The 25,836-nt window shown below is 41.7% G+C and overlaps 1 protein-coding gene across 1 annotated transcript in view; it reads left to right on the forward strand.

Annotated features, from left to right (window-relative positions):
- The window catches only part of LOC104623723 (integrin alpha-2-like), a gene marked incomplete at its 5' end in the record, with an annotated part of 24,003 nt that extends 5,271 nt beyond the window's left edge, over window positions 1–18,732 (forward strand). Inside the window, 7 exons of the mRNA XM_010290897.1 lie at window positions 8,033–8,135; window positions 8,962–9,072; window positions 9,619–9,723; window positions 10,057–10,170; window positions 13,673–13,762; window positions 17,778–17,894; window positions 18,643–18,732. Coding sequence (XP_010289199.1) covers window positions 8,033–8,135; window positions 8,962–9,072; window positions 9,619–9,723; window positions 10,057–10,170; window positions 13,673–13,762; window positions 17,778–17,894; window positions 18,643–18,732 — 730 coding nt within the window. The remainder of the gene's footprint in view (window positions 1–8,032; window positions 8,136–8,961; window positions 9,073–9,618; window positions 9,724–10,056; window positions 10,171–13,672; window positions 13,763–17,777; window positions 17,895–18,642) is intronic.
- Window positions 18,733–25,836: the final 7,104 nt, after the last annotated feature.

Consider the following 25,836-nt stretch of genomic DNA (forward strand, 5'->3'; position numbering starts at 1 on the left):
TGGACCAAAAAATATAAATAGCAGTTTGCGATAATGATTTGAACTAAAACCTGAGGTGGCACATGGCAGATTCTCCCTTGCTGCAGCTGCATTGGCATTGTGAGCAGCACACCCTGCTTTCCCACGTGCCCGCCCAGAGACTCTGGCTCGCACCTAGCCCTTCCCTCCTGGTGTCAGCCTTTTCCCCTCCCCGCAGAAGGCACGTCAGGGCTGTTGCAAGAGGGATCATTTACGCTAGGCAGGGCAGTTTGTAAGGAGAGACAGCTTGCCACCAAAATCGGGAATAAACTTAGCAGGCATTCTTGTATTGCAGTGCTGGATGCACAGGGGATTGCTCCACCTAACATGCATGCTCTAAAACAAAAGTTGATCTTTTATATACCTTAAAGCCATGAATATTCACTCATTTTCTGAGAAGTCTCTGCCTATCTACTACATGTACATAATGCTGACATTGCAAAACTACACTATGCATGTGCAGGGGTCTTGGGTGGTCATTGGTGGTTGTTTGGGGAGTTAACGCCCTACTCCTTCTTCCCTTTTATGGTTATGGGTCTCCTGAGGGTGGTTACTTCTTCTTGGATGTTTTCCAATTCTGTTGTTCAGCCAAGCGGTTCTTTCTTATCAACCTTGTTTGAGCAATCCTGCCAGGATGTTTCTGTTCTCAAGGTTAAGATATCTTTGTACATATTAATCACTCATTGGTCTTGTTAAATTCGAAGTTAATCACTCTTTGGTAAAAGAATTTCTCAACATTTCCCCCCTTTGAGACTTCCAAAGTAAGATCTCTTTGGAAGTCTCACCTAGATTGCCGTAATTAAGGGCAGATATACATCGTAAAATACATTAAGTGTTTCATCATAATCCAGAGCTTGATATACAGAATAAGAGTCACAATAAAGCATAATATGATAAGTATAAACAACATGACAACAGGGTGTAGTATTTTGTTTAGAATTCTGGTAGCAAGTTGTTGACCACCCAAAAAGAGCTTCCCACCATTTGTGTTTTCCCTCTTTCTTTACTCTCTCTAATACTTGATGTAGTTCTTCCACATCGTGATGGACAGTAGCTAAAGTTTTTTGTCCAGTCTCCTGAACCTTCTTCAACAGCCATTTCGGATCCTCATGTCATAAAAGTTCCTCTACCAGAGTGAGATTCATTCCTCATATTGGTTTTTGAATCTTTATCTGGAGAGGGTCTTCATCTGACGAAATGATCTTCCACTGAGGTTCTTTCGACACCGATCGTGATTTCACTTGAGTGTAGTGGATCCAGCGTTCAATTTCTCCTACCTTCGTTGCAGAATAGGTTGTTAGGAGTACCTGGAAGGGTCCGTTCCACTTTTCTCATAGAGGTTTGGAGCTACACGTTTTTATGTATATGAATTCTCCCAGTTGATCCTGGTGGACAGGAGTGTCTGATGTGAGTGGCCCTGTTAAAACAATACCTTGTTGGAGAGCCAGAAGGACTTTCCCTAGACAAATTATATACAACTTTAAATCTGTTTTTCCCTTCACGTGTATTTCTCCTAGAATCAGTGGCATTTGGTATGGTTTTCCATATAGTACCTTGTAAGGACTAATTTTACTCCTAGACCTCGGTTGTATTCTTGTTTTCGAAAGAGCTAGTGGAAGGACTTGTGGCTACATTAAAGAAGTTTCTTGACAAATTTTACTAACCTGCCATTTCAGAGTTTGATTCATTCTTTCTACCTTCCCATTCAATTGAGGCTTCCATGGGGTATGTAAATCCCACTTCATACCAAGGATTTTACTTAACTGTTGGACTATGTCTGCCACAAAATGCGGGCCCCAATCAGAAGATATTCCTATCAGTACCCCAAACCTTGATATTATTTCTTTTAGTAATAGCTTAGTTACTTCCCTAGCTTTGTTGATGCAACAGGGGAAAGCTTCTGGCCATCCTGAGAAACTGTCAACCAATAGCAGGAGATAACCATTTTGTCTTGGTAATTTGGAAAAATCAATTTGCTAATAATCTCTGGGGGAATTTCCTTGCCTAGTGGTTCCTGGGGGAGGTCTTTTCCTGTTCATGGGATTATTTTTTAAACAGCTGTGTCATTTTGCTATTACAGACTTTACTGTCCCAGTCATCCCTACACACAGAATTGAATTTTGAAGACTAGAAATCATAGCCTCACTGCCCCAATGTGTTTCCTCTTGTCTCTTTTCTACAGTCTCACTCGTTATCTGTGGTGGAACAATGACTTATTGCATGGGAGTTATTAACCAACCCTCTCTGTGATTGCTTTTAACAATGATGCTAATTGTTGATCTACCTCACTATAATTAGGTTTCAGAATTGTGAGTTTCACCTGTTTTACTGGCACCAATGCAAGGATGCTTTATTCAGCCACCTCTTTAGCAGTTTTGTCAGCCAATCGACTACCCATGTTTACTGTGGTTTGTCCGAACTGATGTGCTTTGCAATGCATTATCGCCACTTCCTTAGGTTTTTGAATAGTCTGCAAAAGTTTGAGAATTTCTTCCTTGCTGACAGCAATCCTCTTTCTTTCCAGATAGCCTCATGTGCATGGACTATCCCAAATGCATACTTTGAATCAGTCTATATATTTACCTTTTTCCCTTCAGCTATATTCAAGGCTTGTCTGAATGCCACCAATTCCACCTTCTGGGCTGACGTGTTAATGGGTAGGGCCCCAGCCTCTATTACCTGTGTAGTTGTAACCACTACATACTCAGCCATTTGTTTTCCATCTCGTACAAAGCTGCTACCATCTGTAAAGAGCTCCAAATCACGATTAGTTGATGGTTCATCTTTTAGACCCTGTCTGCTCAAATATATGTGTCCAATGGTTTGCAGACAATCGTGGTGCAACGGTTCAGAGTCCCTTGGTTATGAACTCAAAAAACATTGCTGAGTTGCTTGCTGTGGTGGTTTTAAGTTCCACATCATCCTGTTCCAGCAAGATAACTTGATATCTGAGCACACAACTTGGAGACAGCCATTGTCCCCCCCCTTTTGCTCTAAAACAGAAATTGCCATATGTGGAATATACACCGTGATTCTTTGTCCTATTTTTTATTTCCTGGCTTCTTGGATTAAAAGAACAGTTGCAGCTACAGCACACAAATGTCCTGGCCATCCTTTACTCACATGGTCCAATTGTTTGGAGAAATATCCCACAACTCTTCTCGAGGTTCCCAGTCTCTAAATCATCATGCCCAGAGCAAGATGTTGTCGTTTATGTACAGATAGCTCAAAAGGTTTCGACAAACTGGGCATTCCCAATGCAGATGCTGACATCAGAGCCTTTTTTAAGTCCTTAAAGGCTACTTGGCATTCAGGTGTCCATTGTAGGTAGTTCTCTTTTGACCCCTCCAAAGTTTCATAGAGGGGTTTTACCAATAGTCAATAATTGAGAATCCACAGCCTGCACCATCCGACCATACCCAAAACTGTCCTTAGCTCTTGTACAGTTCTTGGTTCTGGAGTTTGGCAGATTGCTTCTTTTCTGTTGGGTCCCAGTCTCTGTTGTTCTTGTGAAATCTAAAAATCTAAATAAATCACAGTTTCTTTTCCTACCTGAGCTTTGCTCTTTGATACACAATATCCTCCTTGTCCTAAGAAATTCAACAGGCTTATAGTCATCTGTAAACACTCTCCCTGAGTCTCTGCAGCCAACAAAATGTCATCTACATATTGCAGTATTGTTCCCTCTGGGTTTTCCTTTCTCCATAATTCCAGCTCTTTTGCCAGCTGGTTGCCAAATATTGTAGGACTAATTTTGAACCCTTGAGGTAGCACTGTCCAGGTAAATTGTGTTTTGCACCCGGTGGTGGGGCTTTCCCATTCAAAGGCAACTATCACCTTACTATCTTTGTCTAGAGGAATGCAGAAGAAAGCATCCTTGAGATCAAGTACAGTAAATCACTTATCCTTTTCCTTTAAGGATGTCAGCAAGGTATATGGGTTAGCTACTTCTGGGTGAATTTCTTGAACAATCTGATTTATGGCTCTTGAACTAATCTATATTCCTTGCCATTTTGCTTTTTCACTGGCAATATCAGGGTGTTATATTCTGATTCACACTCTATCAACAACCTATAATTCAAAATTTCATTATTAATTCTTCCAACCCTTTGCTACCTTCCCACTTAATACGATACTGTCTTTGTCTTACTGCTTTAGTTCTGGACTTTAAAACAATTTTAACTGGTTTCACCGATTTGGACTGACCTGAGATTCCACTAGCCCATACCAAGGGTGTTACTGCATCCTCTGTTTCTGCAGGAATTTCTTCCTCTAGTCTTTGTGTGTCCTGTAACATAAAAATTCTTGCTTCCACAGCTTTTGATTCATGTATTATAGTAGTTACACCTCTCCATCCTTAAAGGTTATCTGTTCATCTAATTTGCCCTTCCCATCAAAGGAATCGGGCACTCGAGCATATATAAAAATTGGTGAGTCAGCCATTGCTTTCCTAACTTAAATTTTAAGGGCTGCAAAAAGGGCTGATTTTCTTGTTTCCCTGTAGCAGCAACGACACTCACAGTTTCATACCTAAAATTTCCCCTACAAGTATTAAGTACAGGATTAGTGGCTCCTGTATTGACTAAGAATTCTACCTCATCGTTCCTCAGCCTTAGTGTAATGAGGGGTTCAGCTGGGGATGATTTCCCCCAGTCCCCTTCAGGATTCATCATTCAATTCAGTCATTAGCTTAATGGCTTGCAGGGCTAGGTCCGAGTTCCCAGCTTGAGGACATTTCCTTTTCCAGTGTCCCCTTTCTTTGCAGATTGCGCACTGATCTTCCGCAAGACAGGGTTGCACAAAGGGAGGTGGCTTTCTCATTCCCCTACTTCTTCCCCTCCCTCGGTAACCCCTTTCTATGCCTCCCCTTCCTCTGTAGGCTTCTCCAGGAGCCCCTGTTAAAGCTGCAATCAATCTCCCTTCCTAGGTTTTTCCTTTGAACTTGTTGTGTCCCTTTTTCCTTCTCCCTATTTTTAAAAACTGTCCACGCTACCTCTAACATCTTTTCTAAATCTCTTGAGTCTGCCCCTTCTAATTTTCGAAGCTTCTTTCTTATATCTGGGGCCAATTGTCCCATAAAGATAGAAGCCAATTGAACAGCCTCTTCTGGTTTTTCAGGGTTCAGATTAGTGTATTTCCTGGCAGTGACTTTTAAATGCGCCATGAAGGTGGACAGGAATTCATTTGGGTCTTGTTTAACCTCATATAATTTGGACCAATTAATTGCTTTTGGCATAGTGTGCCTTATGTCAAATAGTATCCATCTCCGATATCTTGTTAAAAGCCCCCGTGGTCCTGGCTGGTTGGGATCCCACCTTGGGTCGGTGGCAGGAAAATTCTGATCTCTTGTTCCCTGCAAATCCCCATTAGCAGGTGCCCCTTCTACCTGTTTCCAAGCTGTGTTCAATATCATCTTCTTTTCAGTACCATCTAGCAATGTGTCTAATAGCATGTTTCTCTGTACACATTAATTACTCATTGGTCTTGTTAAATTCAAAGTTTGGCAAAAGAATTTCTCAACAAGCTGGGCAGGCAGGGGGAGAGAGACAGACAAAAATCCCTTAAAGACTGATCTACATATCATGCCCTTGAAACCTCTTATCTTCAGCCCTGGAAATCCGCAGTGATTTGGGATGCACTGAAACAGTAATTAGTCTGTTACTGTTCCAAACAAGAATAATTTCAGTTACAGTTTAACTTAAATTAGAACTGAAACCAAAGTACACTGGTTTGACTCTGAGATAAAGACAGGATATTTTACTTTTCATCAAATAAAATATTTATTTATCTTTCCCAATTACTGAATTTCTAGGATAAACTACATGTAGATCTATTTGATGCACTTGGTCACTAATTCTTGGTGAAGAAATGCTTTTGCATCACGAAGCATTCCAAAATTTGTAAACATAAACTGATACAAAATAAATAGTAATTTTTCAAAGAATGACAGAAATCTGAAAAAGAGGAAGCTGCTTAAAAATGCACAGCAACAATGAATTCAGGAAATGAATATTCAAAGATACCATAACTACCATAACTCTTGACTGCATAGGATGACCTGAGCTGGAATAGGGACCACAGTACAGAAACCAAGTGCAATAACCTGCTTTGCAGCAACAGTTTTAGATCTTTCAGAGGCCCTGTATTCACCACGGGTTGGTGCACCAATTATGGAGTTATGCAGAATTTTTCAGCTTATTTTAATTGCAGAGAAGCATTTGGGTTGGCGATGCAGGGTCTTTCAGCTCCCTGAGAAAGTCGCGTGAGACTGAGCAGAAGCAGAGTGTCTGTTACGAAAGTTAGCAGCAGCACAGAGACTACAGGAGCATCTGACTAAGTGGCTAGCACAGCAACTTCAGCAGCCTCCTAGGAAATGGATGTGGTCCTAACTTGAATCAGCAAACTTAATTAGCTGAGAAACTCAATACTTCAGAAGAGGCCAGGCATGGAGTCTGTAAAAGAGTTACTCAAGGGAAAACAGGGGTTTGAATTCAGGTGCATCTCCTGAGTATGAGAAAATGCAATTTCACATGCAAGTCAAGGCATGAAGGAATCCCTACTGCCAGAAAAGGATTAGTTAGTTTTGGAGATGAATCAATTTAAAAGAACTAAAGGAAGTAGACATTAAGCCAAGGCATAATTTTAAATGCTTCCCTTGGAGCTCATTTTTACACTCTGCTACTTAGGAAATATCTCTCTCGAGCTATTTCCTTCTTGAGGTAGGTAACATAGCCAAGGAGCAAACAATGGTTGGGAAAAAAGTGTTGTCTTGCTGAAGTGAAGCCTTTCTGGGGAAAATTTCCTAATCTGAGTTTCCAGGAGAAGGGGTGGGAATCAGTTTTATCAGTGACTCCTGTGAGGACAAGGAAGTTGGTACTGTGCATCGTGGAAAGACTGGAGGTTTGAGCAATAAGGAAGCAGAAAATGCATCACACAGGTTTTCCTAGTAGTTCTTGTGAGGAGACCCTTCAAGGAAAGGGCCCATGGAAGGAGTTATGGACCATCAAAAAGGATCCACAATGCAGTATGGAGGAGCACAACTGATCAGTTGTGAGACTGCACATGTTTTAATTTGGCATTGTACACACACGTTACCCAGATTAAATGGGGAGGAGTGGCACTGGTAAAGAGGATGGATTTGCACTTTGTGCTACAGAGAGCTGATGTAGGAATCACAATAGCCCTTGTTAACTCACTCCCTAGCTTGCTTTTTGACTGTTCAAATTAGTCTCCTAATGAAAGCTAATGATGAAAAGCAGACACGGTTCTGGGATGGTTCGGCAGAGGAGCTGCTCACAGGTAGCACATGGGTGTGATGAACTACACAGGGATGCTTTCATTGTCTTTGAGCTGGCTGAGCCCCTCGAGCACCCATGGGCCCTCACAGCATGTCCTTCCATCACAAACCTGTAATTTCATCCTGTGGTAGGCTGCAGCCACCCTCATGTTACTTCGGAAATTTTGAATTCTGAAATCAAATAAACGATCAAGAAAGTAGCTCAGAGGAGACCAAGGGCTACATGGTATTTACTACGCAAGCAGGGTGCTGTGTGTGTTTCCACACCCAGGCAGTGTGGAAGCAAGCCTGCCTGTGGTCTGGAATTAGGGCCCAGGATCTACTTTGGTTTGTTGGTATTTGCTGTTTTAGATGTACCATCAGGGACCACTGGGGGGCTCTTTCTGAGTACAGAGACCACTGCAAGGCTGAAAGTCCCAGTTTGAGCCCAGGAGAGGAGGTTGTAGTATGGCACTGAAATACCATGGGGTGCAGGAGGCTGAGCAGAGCCTGGGTCTCACGCAGACCTCTTGTCTTATCTTCACATACTTGTTTCGGCTCCGGGCTTCAATACACCGTGTGTTTTCTTAACCAACTTTCTAGAATTCAAACAACAGTGAAAGTGACTGATTTTTCTTCTGACTGTACTTCTGACCTGCTTCACAAAGGCACATCCAGTAACATATGTTTTCAAAGCAGCTGCAAATTGAAATGTATTGTTTTACGGTTGTTAACTAGGCTTGCCAACATCAACTTCTATGAAGTATACTCTGGTCATAACATTCCTTCCACTGTGAATAATTTTGAAGATATTGGCCCCACGTTCAACTTCTCAGTTAAGGTTAGTAAATGTTTCTGGTTCTGGTTTGAGAAGCTGCCTTAACCTCCTCCTGTAGCTTGGTCCCAAAATGTAGTTGTAGAAACATTCCTGACTTCATGGTCTGATTTTGATGCTTTTGAATCAGTCAAGTAAGAAAAAAAATAAATTTGCAAATAGCTGGGGGCTAAATACTTGTGGTCTTGATGAGGTTAAGGATGAAATTTGCACTTACTGCATAAGTAGAATGGGAGAGAGATTGGTCCTCCACTGTTTACATATTTAGAAGATTGTTAATGCTTAACTTAGGCCAACCTAGACTGTTTTTTCACAGAGCGTATTTGTCTTCTGCTGACTTGATAAGGGAAAACAGATCTTTGCTTGGACTTTGAAACTTGAAGTTTGGCAAGGGTTAAGTGTTCAAACTAGATGCAAGAACTAGCCTATCACAGCATGTATTATATAACTCAGAAAATCTTAGATCCAAATATGCAACGTGGAAGAAAATTAAATTATGTTCCATTTACATTCCTATAACTACTAATCTAAAGGACTAAATAAGAGGCCTCTTGGCTGTGGCAGAATATTTGCAAAACATATTTCATGCAGTTAGCAAGAGTTTTTCTGGGGAAACAGACAGGGACCTGAAGCTATACAGCACACTGTCTGTGCTACTGTTGGCGTAATGTACTTGCTACCATAGTAAGTGTCATAGGACAAAAAACATTGATGCCAAAGGAGCCCAGCTCTTCCATACTCATCATGATTTCTGATTTTCTTGCTATATCAAATAATTTATGCATATGTAAGTATAGCTACCTGAATTAATTGTGAGTTATTTGCTTTGCAGGTAACAACCGGAAGTATTCCAGTAAAGATGGCATCTGTAAAAATCTATCTTCCAGAATTCACCAGCAAAGACAACCCACTAATGTACATAACTGCAGTCACCACAGATCAGGTGAAGAACTGAATTACATAAACTGCTGTGTTTTGGGGTTTAATCAGTACTACAGACATCAGTTTCCCTCATAGTATGGCTGATATTCAGAGAATGTATGCCCTTTCTCCTGTCCCTTCCTCATAAAGGGAAGGGGGAGGACCATGATGTCAGCAGTACACTAGTCTACTATTTGGCAGATGTGGATTATCTTTATGGTCTATGGCTGACTTCTTACATGACTCTGGAACTCTTCAGCTAGATCCTTTTCCAAGTTGCTGGGAAGGTTATAGTCAAAATGGAATTTTTAGACTGGGACAAACCCTTCAGGTCAATCTAGGGGCAAGAAAATTACTCTAAGAGCCATTTAATTCTGACCAAAACCACATACAGTCTCTTAGTTTCCTAAAGTATCCAGTGTGACATAATTTACAATCTAGCCTTTCACAGCCACCATCTCATCCCAAAAATATATATTGTTATGATTATTATATTATTGTTATGATTACTATAAACTCCTGAGTATGATGTCATCTAATTTCACTTCTTTCCATCTTTTCCACCTAGGCCAGAGGTGTTACTTGTCAAGCTCAGATAAATCCACTGGAAATAGGGAAAAGACCTTATTCTGCATCTTTCACGAAAGAGAACTTCAGAGCTTCCAAAGAACTGGTGAGTAAGACTCAGGGCTGTCGTACTGCAGAACAGGGACACAGAGCTGATCCTTACGAGCCCACTGCTGTACCTGTAGGGACAGCTGTGGTCGGGGTGGCATTCGTCATTCACAGTGCAGGAGTGCAGCCTATGGATGTTCTTACACACACCTTAGTGTGTGTGTGCTGCCTTAGATAGAAGAAAAGGTGTATATTCTTCACAGCCTGCAAGCACTTAATTTGTATGCACAGAATGGCAAAGTCAAGGCCAAAATCTGGATGTTAAAAGAACATTTGTTAAAGTGCATTTTTAATGCATGCTGTTGCCTCTCCTTGCTGTTGCCCTTGGAAGAACTGTAAGAATGTGAAGTGCAGTACCATCACATGCAAACTGGAAGACATTATGCTGAAGGGAGAGTACTTTGTGAACGTGTCCACCCAAATCTGGAACGGAACCTTTGCTGCTGTGAGTATGAGCTTCATCTTCATGAAGTATATTTCCTATCTCGTAGTATTTTTCAAAGTTCAGTAAAGAGACCTTCCAATCCAGAAAGACTTCCCTTTCCTTTACATTGTTGTGTTTTTCTAGATTGAAAACTTGAATCTAAAAGTTAAGTAAGTAGTGAGGCTGCATAACAGAGCTGATAACCTTCAGTCCAGCACAAAACATAAGAAAATGCTGTGATAATGCAATCTTCACAGCTGAAAAACACATTTTATGCATCTGTTAAATTCATTCAAGGGGAAGTACAGTTTCCGCAAAACTCAGCATAGGACAGCAGAGTACAGTATCGTCATAGCCTGGAAAATAATGTTGCTTTCAGCTTTTGAACATCACAGCCTACATAGTGATCATTTTAAGTCACATCAAAATATCAAAAACCTGTTAGTGCTGCCAGTTATAGTTGTTAGAGAAGGTATGGAAAATTTTTTTTAACATACTTTTTGTTTTTATTTGAGTTGGTGTCAAGGAAACAGTCCTTGCTTAAAATCCTACAGGATGCTTAAAAATATCCATCAATAATATCTTGACTTTCCCATTTTAAATCACCACGTGTCCTCCAGGATATAACTCATCATGAATTAACAGACTTTTGAAATAAAACCATGTTTGCTTCTCAGCTAGGCAACCAACCAAACTGCCTTGGAGTCCTGGGTTTGCCTAGAGCATCAGGAACATGACGCAGTCTCCTTAGTCTGTCTGGCGAGTCTTATGGCAGGTATTGACATTTAACAGCAGGGCTGTTGTCAGCTTTAGCATTCAGCTCTTAAAAGGAAAAGGTCAAGTTGATAATGTAATATACTTATGCAAGTGGGTGAAGGAAAGCATCTGTCTGTCTTTAAAGTTTGTATTTTTCAAATCAGCTGGGTCAAGACTACTTGTTAGTTGCTGTCAGGTACACAGAAGGTGGAGACCTGAACAAAAGGTTGCTACCCTAACAAGAAAGTGAGTGTAAATAATTTGTTTACTGCTGGGCAATGGGAAGGAAAGATTGCATGTCAGTCTTCCTCTCATCTCCCACTTTGTCATTTTCTATTTAATTGTCAATGTTCAGTGCAAATAATCTTGCAAGCACTCAGTAATGCACATAATCAGCCTTTTTATTTAGTGGCAGTCAGTCATTGTCCAAGAAAGGGATAGCAGGCTTGCCAGTACCTGCTAAGCAAAGCAAAGAAAGATGTGTTTAGGAATTAACAAAGTGCTCTGAATGTTGCTTAGGTGGGTTCCTAAGCATGTCGGAGTGCAGGACAGACCACTTGGGCAGATGCCTACAGTGCAGGCATGCAATAAATGTGTGCTGCAGTAACAGCCAATTTGGCATGCATCGGCTGCTGTGGACTCAGAATTGCTCCTGTTCCCTGTGTCCCACCGTACCTGGCCTTGCCACAGAGAAATGGCTGAGGAGGCAAAATGACAGAGCGAAATGGCAGCAGGCATTGCATTTGGTACCGCTGGCAAGTGCTCCTGTGCTCCCACGAACCTGAGGCTGTTCCTGATGGTGCTGTAGGAAACGGGGCTGTCCGTGCACACCTCAGGGAGAGATGAGCAGCAGTGAGCTGGCAGTGTCTGCATAGCCGTGCTCCTCTGCCTCTCGACACATGCACAGAGGGAAATGGGATCTGGTGTGAGGTCACTTTTCAAATCGGAATTGTCATCTACTTTGTTTAAGCTGAGGGAGCGATGTCAGAATTTGAGCAGTAGACAGGAACAGATAGTGATAGGAAAAAATAAACAGGGAAAACCAGAAGCATTGGATAGAGGGGGGTGGGGAAGGGAAAGAACATCCAGTTTCCATTTCTTTCAAAGGCCAGAGTTATAACACCATCCGTCTTTTGTTACTGAGCTATTTCTCCCTTTCTCACTGTTATGTTTCCCCCGACCTCTTCACAGAATCATAGAATAGTTTGGGTTGGAAGGGACCTTTTAAGGTCATCTAGTCCAACCCCCCTGCAATCAGCAGGGACATCTTCAACTAGATCAGATTGCTCAGAGCTCCATCCAACCTGACCTTCAATGTTTCCAGGGATGGGGCATCTACCACCTCTCTGGGCAACCTGTGCCAGTGTTTCACCACCCGCATCATAAAAAATTTCTTCCTTAGATCTAGTCTAAATCTACTCTCTTTTAGTTTAAAACCATTACCCCTTATCCTGTCGCTACAGGCCCTGCTAGAAAGTTCCTCTACAGCTTTCTCATAGGCCCCCTTTAAGTACTGGAACGCTGCAATAAGGTCTCCTTGGAGCTTCCTCTTCTCCAGGCTAACGACCCTAACTGTCTCAGCCTGTCCTCATGGGAGAGATGTTCCATCCCTCTGATCATTTTGGTGGCCCTCCTCTGGACCCGCTCCAACAGGTCCATGTCTTTCCTGTGCTGAGGGGTCCAGGTGAGGTCTCACCAGAGCAGAGGGGTAGAATCACCTCCCTCGACCTGCTGGCCATGCTTCTTTGGATGAAGCCCAGAATGTGGTTGTCATTCTGGGCTATGAGCGCACATTGCTGGCTCAGGTCCAACTTTTTGTCCATCAGAACCCCCAACTCCTTCTCAGCAGGGCTGCTCTCAACCCCTTCATCCCCCAGTCTGTGTTGAAACTGGGGCTTGCCCCAACCCAGGTGCAGGACCCTGCACTGGCCTTGTTGAACCTCATGACATTCACACAGGCCCATTCCTTGAGTTTGTCCAGGACCCTCTGGATGGCATTCAGTCCCTCAGGCACGTCAACTGCACTGCTCAGCTTGGTGTCATCTGCAAATTTGCTGAGGGTGCACTTGATCCCACTATGTCATTGATGAAGATATTAAAGAGTACTGGGCCTAATATGGATCCCTGAGGGACACCACTTATCACTGATCTCCATCTGGACATTGATCTGTTGACCACTACCGTCTGGATGTGACCATCCAAATGATTCCTCATCCACCCAATAGTCCACCCATCAAATCCATCTATCTCCAATGTAGAGAGAAGGGTGTTGTGGGGGATCATGTCAAAGGCATTAGAGGAGTCCAGAGAGATGACATCAGTAGCTCTTCCCTTGTCCACTGATGTACTCATTCCATCGTAGAAGGCCACTATGTTGGTCTGGCAGGACTTGCCCTTGGTGAAGCCATGCTTGCTGTCTCAAATCTTCCCTGCTAGCAGCAGTGACAGCTTTGAAGTAACTGTAAAAATGGATATATAAACAAATTCTTCTGCTTTGCTTGAATTGTATGTTCAAGAAAAAAAGCCAGTTCTCCACTTTCGTTGCTAATAAGTAAGACCAGCAAAATTAAGTTTGGATTACTGATACATTTCATAAACACATTAGCTTGGGACAAATAAAAGGATCAGTTTAATTTTGTTAATACTGTGATTTTCTTCTGATTCTGAAGTCTTCATTTCAGAGCAAGAGAATTATTTTAGGATGCCTACATTCTAATTGATACGGCATGTAATAGAGCTTTACAGTTTTTTTAATCTTCTCTTTCAGTCAACTTTCCAGACTTTACAGCTTTCTGCAGAGGCAAAAATCGATACGCATAACCCTGAGTTATTTATAATTGGAGAGAACACCCTAACTGTAAGTGATAGATAAGTATATTTTTTCAACTTCTCTGCCTTTTACTGTATTAAAGTGATAATATTTAAATTCAGTGTCCTCTAGGAGTACATAGCAAATTACAAACTCTGATGACATTTGATTTTGTTGAATTAATGTATCCTTTTGGCTATAAACAACCTCCCTTAAGTTACTAAAATGTTTTAATTTCAGCCAACTGCTATATAAACCAGACTTAGTTTAAAATCTGTAGATCTCAAATAGATTGTAGAACTATCAGCAGAATTCAGTTAGAAACTTCTGAAATTCATTTAGCTTCCAGTTCATGAAAAGATAAAAATTTGGACTTCTTTCTGCAATGGAATTAATTGTTGTAGATAAATGAGCTCTGGGAAACATTTTCGCAAATCTGATTTATAGTCTTACTTCTGTAAGTCTACTTGGTTTGCTGTTTCTAGACAGATGTTTGGCACAGGTCTCCAGTAAATATACTTAATCTCATTTGTAAAAGAATGTGGAGTATATTTTGCATTTGGAATGGCTGTCATATGGACAATATGGACACAGATAATCTCAAGAAAAGTGTCCAGACCACCACTTTATTAGAGTAGAATCCTTCTCCCAAAGTTTCAATCTGCTATATACAAACATAAACAACACTACAACAATACATTAGCGCTGTGGTGCTGTTACAATAAAAAGATACCTTGTTCTCTTGGCCTATCTAGAGGGGAACACTCTTCATTTGCAATACGAAGTTTAGATTTATTTTTATGAGATTTACCAGCCTGTTTTATCCATAAAAATAATGAAGGCCATTGAAGACCAAATTGCAAGTTAGTAAAGTAGTCAAAATATCTGTGAGAATGTGTAGTATAGCTCATGCACAGGCAATGGAAAAGTTAAGTATGTATGAGGGCAGTTATTGATTATCCCAATGTGGAAATAAGACCATAATCAGTACTGGGTTTTGTCATTGTTTTCTCATGGATCACTCCGTTTCTTGTGAAGAACCTCCAAAGAGCCACATTTATATTCAGGGAAACCTCCAGTGCCTGAAGAAGCAAAGGGAATATATCTCTAGTTCTGGAAATAATTCCATGTTTTTGCAGAAAAATTGCATGCCTGTATTTGAAGTGCGCTGAGTGCCTCAGCTTTGTGGCATGGTATTATTTCTGCTAGGAGGTGAAACTCACTAATACACAATATAAATATTCCAATTAATTGCACAGACTTTTTAGATAGCTCATAAACGATGTATTACTAGGTATTTTTCCACAATTGGAGCATGATACTGCCAAATTTACATTGCCAGCAGCTGTATTGGTGATTTCAGGAGAATCAGAATTTAATTATTCAAATGACTGTTGATTAAGTCAGTTGACAAATGGAAGACAATTCCTGAGACAGCCGTTGAAACATCTGCAGCTGGGACTTCTACAGCTCTGAGGCAGTGGCTGATCAGACCCTGAAAGTTATCCACAGGGTTCCTAAGAAACACAGTGGCTTTTGGTGAGGCTTACAGCCTGATCCTTACTAGACAGCCTCTTGCTCTGGGAGAAATCTTGGAAAATGTGCCAGCTGGTGGAGGTGCACCTTCCCTAGGGCAGACAGTTTCCTTTGCCACTTCAGTGGAGCAATACCCAGCACTGCATATACTTCTTGGCAGGCCAGCAGTGATAGCCATTCTTTGCCCTTCACACTGCCTTGGGAACAGGACAGTGCAGAAGCAATCTGAGTTTATTTCCCTACTTACCCTGTTATTCTACATGGGGGTGGTAGGATTCATCCAACTTACTACCTACACTAACCATCCACATCAGAGTTAGCCTTTCTATAAACTGTAATCCATAGACAGAATAGGTATTTCTGAGATGCAATTCATTTCATCTTAAAAATTATCCTGAAAATAAGTGGGATGAATTAGGCCCTTAAAGAGACTATACTTCTCCTTTGGTGAGGTGAACAGCCTGTATCAGAAATAATGTGGCCAGCAGGAGTAGGGAAGTGATTGCGTCCCTGTACACAGCACTGGTGAGGCTGCACTTCGAATCCTGTGTGCAGTTTTGGGCCCCTCACTACAAGAAGGACATTGAGGCAGTGGAATGTGTCCAGAGAAGGGCAACGAAGCTGGTGAGGGGACTGAAGAACAAATTTTGTGAGGAGTGGCTGAGGGAACAGGAGTTGTTTAGTCTGGAGAAGAGGAGGCTGAGGGGAGACTTCATCACCCTCTACAACTACCTGAAAGGAGGATGTGGTGAAATGGGTGTTGGTCTCTTCTCCCAAGTAACTAGCAATAGGATGAGAAGAAATGGCCTCAAGTTGTGCCAGGGGAGGCTTAGACTAAATATTAGGAAAAATTTCTTTACTGAGAGAGTGGTCAAACATTGCAACAGGCTGCCCAGGGAAGTGGTGGAGTCATCATCACTGGAAGTATTCAAAAAACGTGTGGACGTGGCTCTTCAGGACTTGGTTTACTGGGCGTGCTGGTGTTGGGTTGGTGGTTGGACTTTTCCAACCTTAATGATTCTGTGATTTTGTGAATCTCAGATGTGGTGTCTTACTGACCACAGTTTGACTTCATAGAAGGTATTTGTATGTAGGCATCAATTTACCTCTTCAACAGTGCCACTTCACCGTTAATCTAATGGAGAAAGCGTTACTAGGCAAACTGCACATACATATGAGATTGTCTTTTTAGTTTGGATGAGCTGTGTTGCTGTATAGCCAAATCAATTAATATTGCCTTTTGATGCTATGTGGCAGAGCTGCTTAGGTATCTTTGCGTAAAAGCTTTCAGATTTTTTCCAAGTTGCAAAGGACTGCCAGCTGGAGGACAGAACATTAACCTGCTATAATCATCATTATGGCCATTTGGTTAGAAAATACACAAAGCCGTCTTGCCTCAGTGAAATTAATACACATAGCCACACCTAGCACAACATTGGAGCCTTCCAGCAGAAATTACTTAAATCACTGAGATGTCAGGCCAGTGCAAGTTTCCCAGAAAGCTTAAGATTAAATTACACCAGACAAATACACTGAGCAAGCAACCCTGAGAAAGTAAACCAACTCACTTCTTTTATCATGTTTCAGGAAGGAAAAAACCTTCATGCTAAATTCATGTCGTCCAAGATTAAATCCAAAGATTTGACAGCTCATAAATATTACAGCAATGTCTCCCTGAGCAACTATGTTATATGTAACTATATCATTGGTCATACCCAATCCAACTAGCTAGGGTATCACCTGAAAACTAACTTCCAGACACCGTACACTTGTTCTGGTATTGCTTGTAGTTCAGGAAGCATAGGTGTGGTAGAAACACTCCTGTTTGACCCATAAATCTTACAGAAAATTCATGCAGTTGACTCAGGAGAACACAGATTAACATGAGAAGTTAACAAGAAGTTAACATAACAAGTTGTTAGTGGTTTTCCAGAAGGTAGGAACAGCAGGCAAAGGAGACAGAGGTGCCAGCCTGGCAGGAGGGGAGACCTTTCAGCAGATCCAGTGAGTGCATCATGATGTCTGGCCTCCATGATTAGTATTGCCTCCTACAGCTGCCCACCACAGATAACAGGCTCTGACAACACTTGGTTGGAAGTAGTTCTCCTCCAGTGGATGCAGAAGTTTGTTTTGAGCAGATGGGGCTCTACAACAGGCTGTTCCCCACCTGCAGGTAAGCATGGCTGGTTTACCTGGTGTGTCTGTGCAATATGGGAACAACTCTGAAAGACCTCCTGTTACTGGAGAGGCAGAAAGCTGGCAGGAGGAGACTGCTGCTTTCCCTCTTGTGTATGGCCAAGAGTGGTGAGGGCCCCTAATCCTAAACTGTAACTGCTGTGTGCCATGGTGGTGCAGCCAGGTCCCTGTGGACACCAGTGAAAGGGCTGCAATTGTCTGGTATGTTCCAGTCATTGATCCTGGAATGTGTGCAGTCCAGCTATTCTTGATTAGTGAAGTATTTGGTTTACAAATCCTACTTTATATGCAATTAACATTAACCCCTAATGCACAATCTCTCTGCTTTCAGATCCCAGTTACAATAATGAAGCCAGATGAAAAAGCTGAGATACCAGTTGGTGTTGTGATTGGCAGTATATTGGCTGGACTCCTCTTGCTGTTAGTATTGGTTGCTGTTTTGTGGAAAGTAAGTAGGTGTTTATATTCTTTAAAAGAAAAGCAGAAAGGGATAAATACAATTGGGCTATTTTCTTTGGAATCTTTCTTCTCTGGTGATGAACAAACCCACACATGCAGTTTGTTGGTATGAATAATACTGCATTGGCATTACACCCTTGATGGGAGCATTTAGAAGGGCTTTAAAATCAAAATTCTGAAATGTGTCCCCATAGAAATTGGCAACATGAAGATGATAAATGAGTTTCCAAATAGTTCAAAACAGGGCCTGTGGCATTTACTTTTTTCCTTTTGATACTGCCTGCCTCCTTCTGTATCTCCCCAGCTGGGCTCTGAACTCCTATGACATTCCCAGTTGGCACGGCTGGTTCTTAGAAGCAAGGAAGGAGAGGATATACCCTGAACAGAGAAAAACAGAACAGAGAAGAGCAAGGGCAAAAAAGTCATTTACACAGGGTACCTGTGTGCCAGGGCACTGGTCCTTGAAGGGCTCCTTGGCACACCAAGGCAGCAGGGAGGTGCCTGTATCTTGGCAGGGAGACAACTGGCTGCTCAGCACTGCTGTTTTGGCATTTAGTTGCATCAGGCAGGAGTTTAAGGCCCAGCTCCTTTCATTTTAGAGCTAGGAATTGTCTGCAAATCAAACATAGTATGTATGTGCATGCACACATGCATTTCTACTATCACACTATTTAGCTTAGCCGAGAAATGTATCGATGACTGACTGTAATGTGGTGTTATTTTAATAATTCTCGCAGCTTGGATTCTTCAAAAGACAGTACGAGAAAATGACACAGGATATAGAAGATATCGATGAAATTACAGAACTCACAAAGGACAGAGACTGAAGATGAGTTACGTGGAAAAGAGAGGAGATCTGAGCCACCAACAGTAGTTGTGATCCAGTTCGTTCTTCAGCTGGAGTGCCTTAAAGCTTAGTAACATTTAAACATTTTTAATGAAAGTGTCTTTTTATAGATGAAAATATTTTACAGATTCTACTCTATTATAAGAGTAACTGCAGGACAGTTTGTTTTTTTCAAAAATGATTTATAGTGCCTTTTCTTGTAAATTTTTGCCTTTCAAACAAACTTAGCCCTTAGAACTGGCAGGTCCGGAGTTTACAGTAACATATTGCGCCAGCAACCCTTCTCCTGATCCACTGCAGAGTGAGAGCAAGCAATTTATTTCAGATTATTGTGGAACAGCATCAGTTCGCAATTCAGTTGACAAGTACCATATGCGTAAAGGACATTTTCTATTAAGTTGATGATGAATATGTGGTGAGTACTGCTTCCAGACTGGGAGAAGAAAACTCGTTTTTTCATTGACTAGCTCCATCCTTATTGTTTTAGAGAAATAATTTACACCAGCAAACCTTTGTCTTAAGTAATCTATAAAGTGGGAACTGCGTATGAAGATGTCTGTCTGGGTGCTACAGGACAACTGAATGGGCAAACTGTTCCAAAAGTTCACCATATTCATTGCACTAAGGTCACAACTAAGTTACTGAAGTACATTGTTTTGGGGAAATACTGCCAAGTGGTATGTATAACTGCCTTCTGCATACTCTCTCTGAGAAGAAAATATGAATTTCATAATCACTTACAGCATGTTCCATGCAATGTTATGATTGATTTTCAAATTTCATCTTGAGAAGCACTATCACTACTGTTAACACTGGGCTTTATGCTCGCGGTCCCTCTGACATCAGTATGGCTTTTGACATAAATAGGGAAGACAATCAAGATCTTGCCTTGTAATTCTGTACTGAAAGATTTTGCAAGACTAAGAGCATGAAGTGAACTAAAGGGGATAATGACTGTGCAAGCACGCATGCTAGGACAGAAGATAATGAAGATCTAAGCTCTGTAAATTGTTTATTGCACTTGTTTCTTTAGCATCTCAGTGCCCTCCAGGAGACCAAAGTTCAGTATGACCTCCTTACCTGTCACATTTTATTTGGTCCCATGTCTTCATGTCTTGATGAAGTTAACTTATGTTTTATACAGTAAAGTACTGTAGTGCTCTGGAAGGAGCTCTGAGCACAACGCTTGGGTGACTTTGTGTTGGTTACACACCTCAAGTTTATCACACGCTGTTTCGCTGCCTGGTTTTAGTGAAAGCTCAGTCTTAAAAAGGCCCATACTGTAGGACTGTAGGTAACAGTCAAAGGAGTTGTTCTTTTGGCTGCCTTTCTTTCTCATGCCTGGTGGTTATGCTTAGAATAGATTGTGATAGAAGATGCGTGTGTTGTTTTTATGTACACTGCCATGGAAGTGAGATTGTTTCCAACTCGAGGGGATTAATTATTTGAAGAGTAAAACATTTAAATGTGCCTGATTCAGAACCCAAAGTCATGTTTTCTTTACCTGACTTACATAGATTATAATTAAGCTTAGGCACCCTTCAGATTATTTTCTGAGGGACTCTTCAAAAACTAGGCCTGAGCACATTTGAAAGTTTTACTCAGTCTTTTTTGATCAGTAATCAGTCAGGAGCCAACCATCTCTTTGGCAAATAACAGCTTCATTTGCAGTGACAGCTGGATTGTGCTCAGGATAGTTTTATACGTGTTTTTGATTTATTTTGTATCTATGAGATATTATTTTTTGGGGTGCATGGGTTTTTTTAACATTCTGAAAAACAATTCAGATTCGATTGTCAAACAAGATTGTTGCCATCAGCTCAGTTTGTGACCAAAACAATTATTTAAAAAAAAAAAAAAGTAGCAATTGCATAAAGCTAAAGAATAAGCTCCTGACTTGTAATTATAAACCCTGGGGGCAAATGCTCTGAAAGTAAAGTTAAAAATTTGTCAAGACTCAATTCTTGTATAAAACTTGTGAGGAAGACAACAAAAGCCTACACCTGTATGTGTGGGAAGCTCATACATTACCAGGGTCATGCACTCCAGGCCAGAGGGGGGAATTTCACAATGCAGCAGATGGCAGCATCTTTCGTTTCTGGTGCTGCTTGCAAGGGAAATTTTAGGCATTCAGCCAGATTTCCTTCTTCCACCTTCAGTGGGAGGTACAGGTCAATATCTGACATCCAGCGTCTTTGGGGATCTAACAGTTTGTCAATTAGGTAGCAGTGATTCAATGCACTAGTCTTCACTGGGCTTTATTTTGTCCCAGACAACATGATTTTCCCCCCAGCTGGGACACAATACTTTTTCCCAAAATAAAGGGAAGGCACAGCAATGGGTAAGGTTTTTGTATCCTAACCACTTCAAGTTACTAGTTTATTTTTCTTTTACAATTAATACTTAAAATGGCTAATTCAGTTTTTGTAATGGGTGAGTTTATTGCACTTTTAAGTTGGCACAGCCGCAAATAATGCTGGAAATATTATGTATATTTTGTATTATGCACAAGGGGTTGGTTTGGGTGTTTTTTTAGTTTTACTTTTTTAAAACAGCACGTTACAGGTGAAATAATATTCTGAAATGTTGAGCTTCAGCATGTGCTTGTTTGTGCTTGCAACAAGAGAAGTCAGGAATACCTTCACCAAACTCAAGTTATATCTGATTCTTGTCTTGAAATCTAGTTGCTGACTTGCTGAAGGACTAGAATCAAGTCCAAAATCAGAGTTAGTTTCATATGAGCCTATGTTTAGATTTGGGATGTACGAGAGAGAGTTTATAATCAAACTGACTTCTGAAAGCTAGCATGTAAGCTCTATAGGAGCAGGGACTGTATCACTGTTGTGGCTACCTGAGGGCCTAACAGCGTTACTACAATAAAAACAAGAATATTGCTGAACACAGACTCATTTATTTTTAAACAGCACCTGAAAGAGAGGAAATGCTACTGAAAAAGCGCTACAAAAAATGGGGCCAAATATGTCTTTGTTCCAGTAGCACACGGTGAAAACCCTAAGAGGGATCACTCTGCTAGGTCTAACAAAGAAGCTGCACTTGAAGTCCTGTAGGTTTCAGTCCTAACACTACTGGTAAGTTATACTGTAGTGTAAGTCAGTCAGTTCACATTAGTGCGAAATATCTGTATTTGAACAGCTCTGGTTGAATAACTGGTGTTAAAACCTTACCATGGTCAGGCCTTCCTATAAACATGGGACTACCATCACTGGCATATAAAATTACACTGTATTCTGCCAGTCTCATGCCCTGCACTTTACACTATGTGCAGAATTGGTCAGCAGTAGCACTGCCTGACACGAGCTCCGGCTGCTCCTCACTGTGTGGTGGAAAAGCCAAATGCAACATTTCGGCAGGAGCACAGTGGGAAAGGAAGAGAGGGAGGAACTTGGCTGTGAATAGGAAGACAACAGGAACACAGTCGTGGTGGCAGTAACCACCTAAAAACTAGCCACTTTCATGGACCTTCCTTTTTTATCTACTTTCAACTCCTCCATACTTTTAATAGTGGCACATAAACATGCAGGCTTCCAACTTTTAACATTTCCATAACACAGAATCAGATGACCCTAATCTCAATGGCACAAAATTTCACCTTTCACCAAATTTCAGTGTTCTGCAGAAATGAAAACCAGGTTCCTTATATATGGACTTGTATGTATTACCCTTTATATCCAAAACTGTGATGCAACAAAAGCTTGCAAATTAAAGGATGAAGAAAATAAAGGTATGAAAATGCATCTCAAAATCTATAGCTGCCTCCCCTTTAGAGGTGCTAATGTGTGAATAATGTTCACAGCCTCAGAAAGGTTGAGTCCTGTCTTTTAAGCCAACCTTTCTGCCCTCATTTATGATCAATTATTCAGAGGTGGTCACAGGCTTTGGTGTGCTAGCAGTTTTTAAAATGTATTTGCCTCTTAAAATAGTTGAAATGGAAATTCTAAAACAACTGCTATGAAGATACATCAGGATGCTGATTTTTGTTACACTTGGTAATATCAAATTGTATTGTTGGTTGGTTTTTAAAAAACAGGCCTATGGCACTCAAAGAAACTGCTGATTTACAGTCATTGGCCTGTTCTTAACTCTCTTCAAGTACCTCCCCAGGACACTCAATGGGAGAGCTCAGGCTTGAGTTTTCAGAGCTTTTTGGGGGGCGAGGGGTAGCACTCTCTACTTTCACGGACAGTATCACACTACCAATAATTAGTTTTGGCAGTTTTTTTTCTTTTTTAATGTTTTTGATGGAGCAAGAAGAGAAACTACAAATTCCTTTGAGCAGCTACGGGAAAAGTGAGAAGAGAGAAATGCCAAGAACCTAGTTTGAAGTGGAGCAGCCCAAAGGCTTGGTTCCCGGGTGCGGCAGTGGGAGTTCCACGCGTGCCAGCGGAGGCAGCCCGGGGGTCAGGCTGGGAGCCGCTCCTGCCGGGGTCGGGGCTGGGAGCCGCCCCTGCCGCACAGCCGTCCCTCGGCTGCCACCTCCTGGGTAGGCTCCTTATAACACAGCCCCTCCGCCCGCCCCCGCTTATTTCGTGACAACCCATCAGTTCCTGTTTTCATAGCATGCACCAGGCTGAGCCTCCCTTGAGAAGAGGGCAGAATAAAAGATCAAGATGAGGAATGGACACTTTTAAAATTAAGCAATGCTGGTATATGGACGTCCTGCCAGACAAAGGGATCAGCGTGTTCAAATGTTGCCAGCCAAGACCAAGACATTTTTCAGGACAAAGTCTTGCCCTTCCACAAACGCTCTTCATCTGGCAGATCTCTACAGGTATCACATGATGTCCCTGTGGTTTGCAGTGGCTGTTCCTGGGAACATCTGTCTGCACCTGGAGCCACCACCTCTGCAACCCACTATAACAGAGCTGGAAGAGCCATGGAGGGGTGGGATATTACCCTCCCCTACAGCCAAGGCAAAGAAACAGCTGGAGCTGTCCCAGAGAGATAGGACTGCATTGTCTATTGATCCACAGCTGCCTATCATCCCACCCACAGACCTCACCAGACGACAAAGTAGGCCTCATCCAGCAATCTGGTCCTGCATGTGTGGAAACCAGGACATGTGCAGCCACATCTTACCCTGACACGCAGTCAGACACAGCTGGGGTTCATCCCTTGGCCTGGAAATCTGGAAGCACTTCTAGGTCACTCCAGACATAGCCTTAGGCAGCTATCTTAGAACAGTAATTTGCCCTCTTAGGAGAGCATCTCCCTAGCAGAGAGGGTAGCCCTACAGAGGGAGCCGGAACACCAAGCTCGGAGTTCGGACTTAAATTTCAGTGAGATACATTTTACCTCTAATTGTGCACATCATCCCTCCTAGGGGCATTTCCATTTCGCTTTTAGATGCCAGCTGAAGAACCCAAAGTTACACAAGACTGATACATCATTGTTCCAGAACAAAGCAGTACTTGCCTCATGCACAGCTAGGGACACAAAATGACATTTCATTGTTTTGACCATGGCAGCATACACACATTGTAACACTCAGCTGTGACTCAGTACAACATCTCTTCCATTCATTGTTCCTGGTCACTGTGGGGAAGTACACAATTATTCTTTCTCTTCTTTTCTGCACCCTCCTTCCCAGCTGCATTGCTGATGGGGACGGTGCACTTAAGGTCACCCTGGAGAAATCTTCCAGGAGACTGCAGCACTAGGGAGGCACTAGTGCAACACAGGAACTACCCCTGATCATAGAGCCCCAAGTACAACTTAACTGTTCTAAATACCAGTTTTTCTGTATCAGAGCACAGCAGCAGTATGCAAGCACTGCGTAGGTTTTACTTCATTCATAAACTATCCACTACAAGGCAAGCAAGCTATTTATTTTTGTGAAATTAATACACTAACTAGTTGCATGGTAACAGCAAACATTAATGTGGGAAAATGAACACCAAAAATGGGAAAGTTTGTGTTTTTCTTTCTTTTCTAAAAACAAAAAATTACTTGACAGAGGAAGTGATCTGTACTCAGGATTCGGTACAATTCCCAGTAAAAATGACATTCAAATAGCAGAGGGCTTCTTTCCAACCTCCAAAGCAAAGGAAAATTCAATCTTGAACTTGCTCAGCTCTGCCTAGATAACAGGGCCCACATGGTTTGGAGGCTGCATATGTACAGGCACGCAAGGAGCAGCCGCTGTCCTGCAGAGGAAGGACTCACTCACTTCCATTGAGGAAAGGGCATCAGTAAGTTAAGGAGCACAGTTTAACCATGCTTCTGCCTGAAGTTGTGTGTTTCATTGGGGTTTACTTAATCCAGATACAGTAATCATCACTAAGTTTTAAAACTGATTGAGATCACTGAGGAAAAAAAAAATCATGACCTATTTTTCTCAGGTTTTTTTGTGCAGCTAGCAGCTGTTCGTAGATTTTTACTGCAGACACAATTAAATGGATTATACTGCTGAGTCTGAAGTGTTTTGTGATATAATGATAAGTAAACCTGAGCAAATCATTTTACTTTACCTCATTTCTCTTCCTTTATATGTATCTTGTCTATATCGATAATGATGATGAGATAAAACTGCCTTTCAGCATTAGTAAAAATGCCGCACAATAGGACTTTCACCTCTCACCATCTAAATATTATCATGACACAGTACAATAATATAAATAAATTTATCTTACTCAGAGGAGCAGCCCATTGCTTCCAGTGGAAGCACAGGCATACTATGTCAGTCTTTTTCTCTTTTAACCAGGTTTCAAAACAGTAACAAGAGAAAAATTGAACTAAAATCATAAATGTGGATATAAATGCATATGTTCAATAGACTCACTTTCCTTTGAAAAACTAATCCACTTCAATGACTTTGAATCTTAACACATCTGAAGTCAAACTATTAAAACTAATTAAACTTATAGCTGTCTATTCATAATAATAGTTGGCTTTTTTTTTCTGCAGCACCGTACAGTTGACCAGGTGAGTGACCTGCTCAGCCTGGGGCAGAGCTGACGCAGGCCGTGGGGAGGCTGAGGGGTATCGGGGGCTGTGAGAGGGGGATGGATCGGTGGAGCCGCACCCGGCCATCCCTGAGGCAGAGGCAGGCGGGGGGGGGCCCACA

The sequence above is a fragment of the Phaethon lepturus genome, unplaced genomic scaffold (genome assembly GCF_000687285.1).
Source record: "Phaethon lepturus isolate BGI_N335 unplaced genomic scaffold, ASM68728v1 scaffold720, whole genome shotgun sequence".
NCBI lineage: Eukaryota > Metazoa > Chordata > Aves > Phaethontiformes > Phaethontidae > Phaethon > Phaethon lepturus.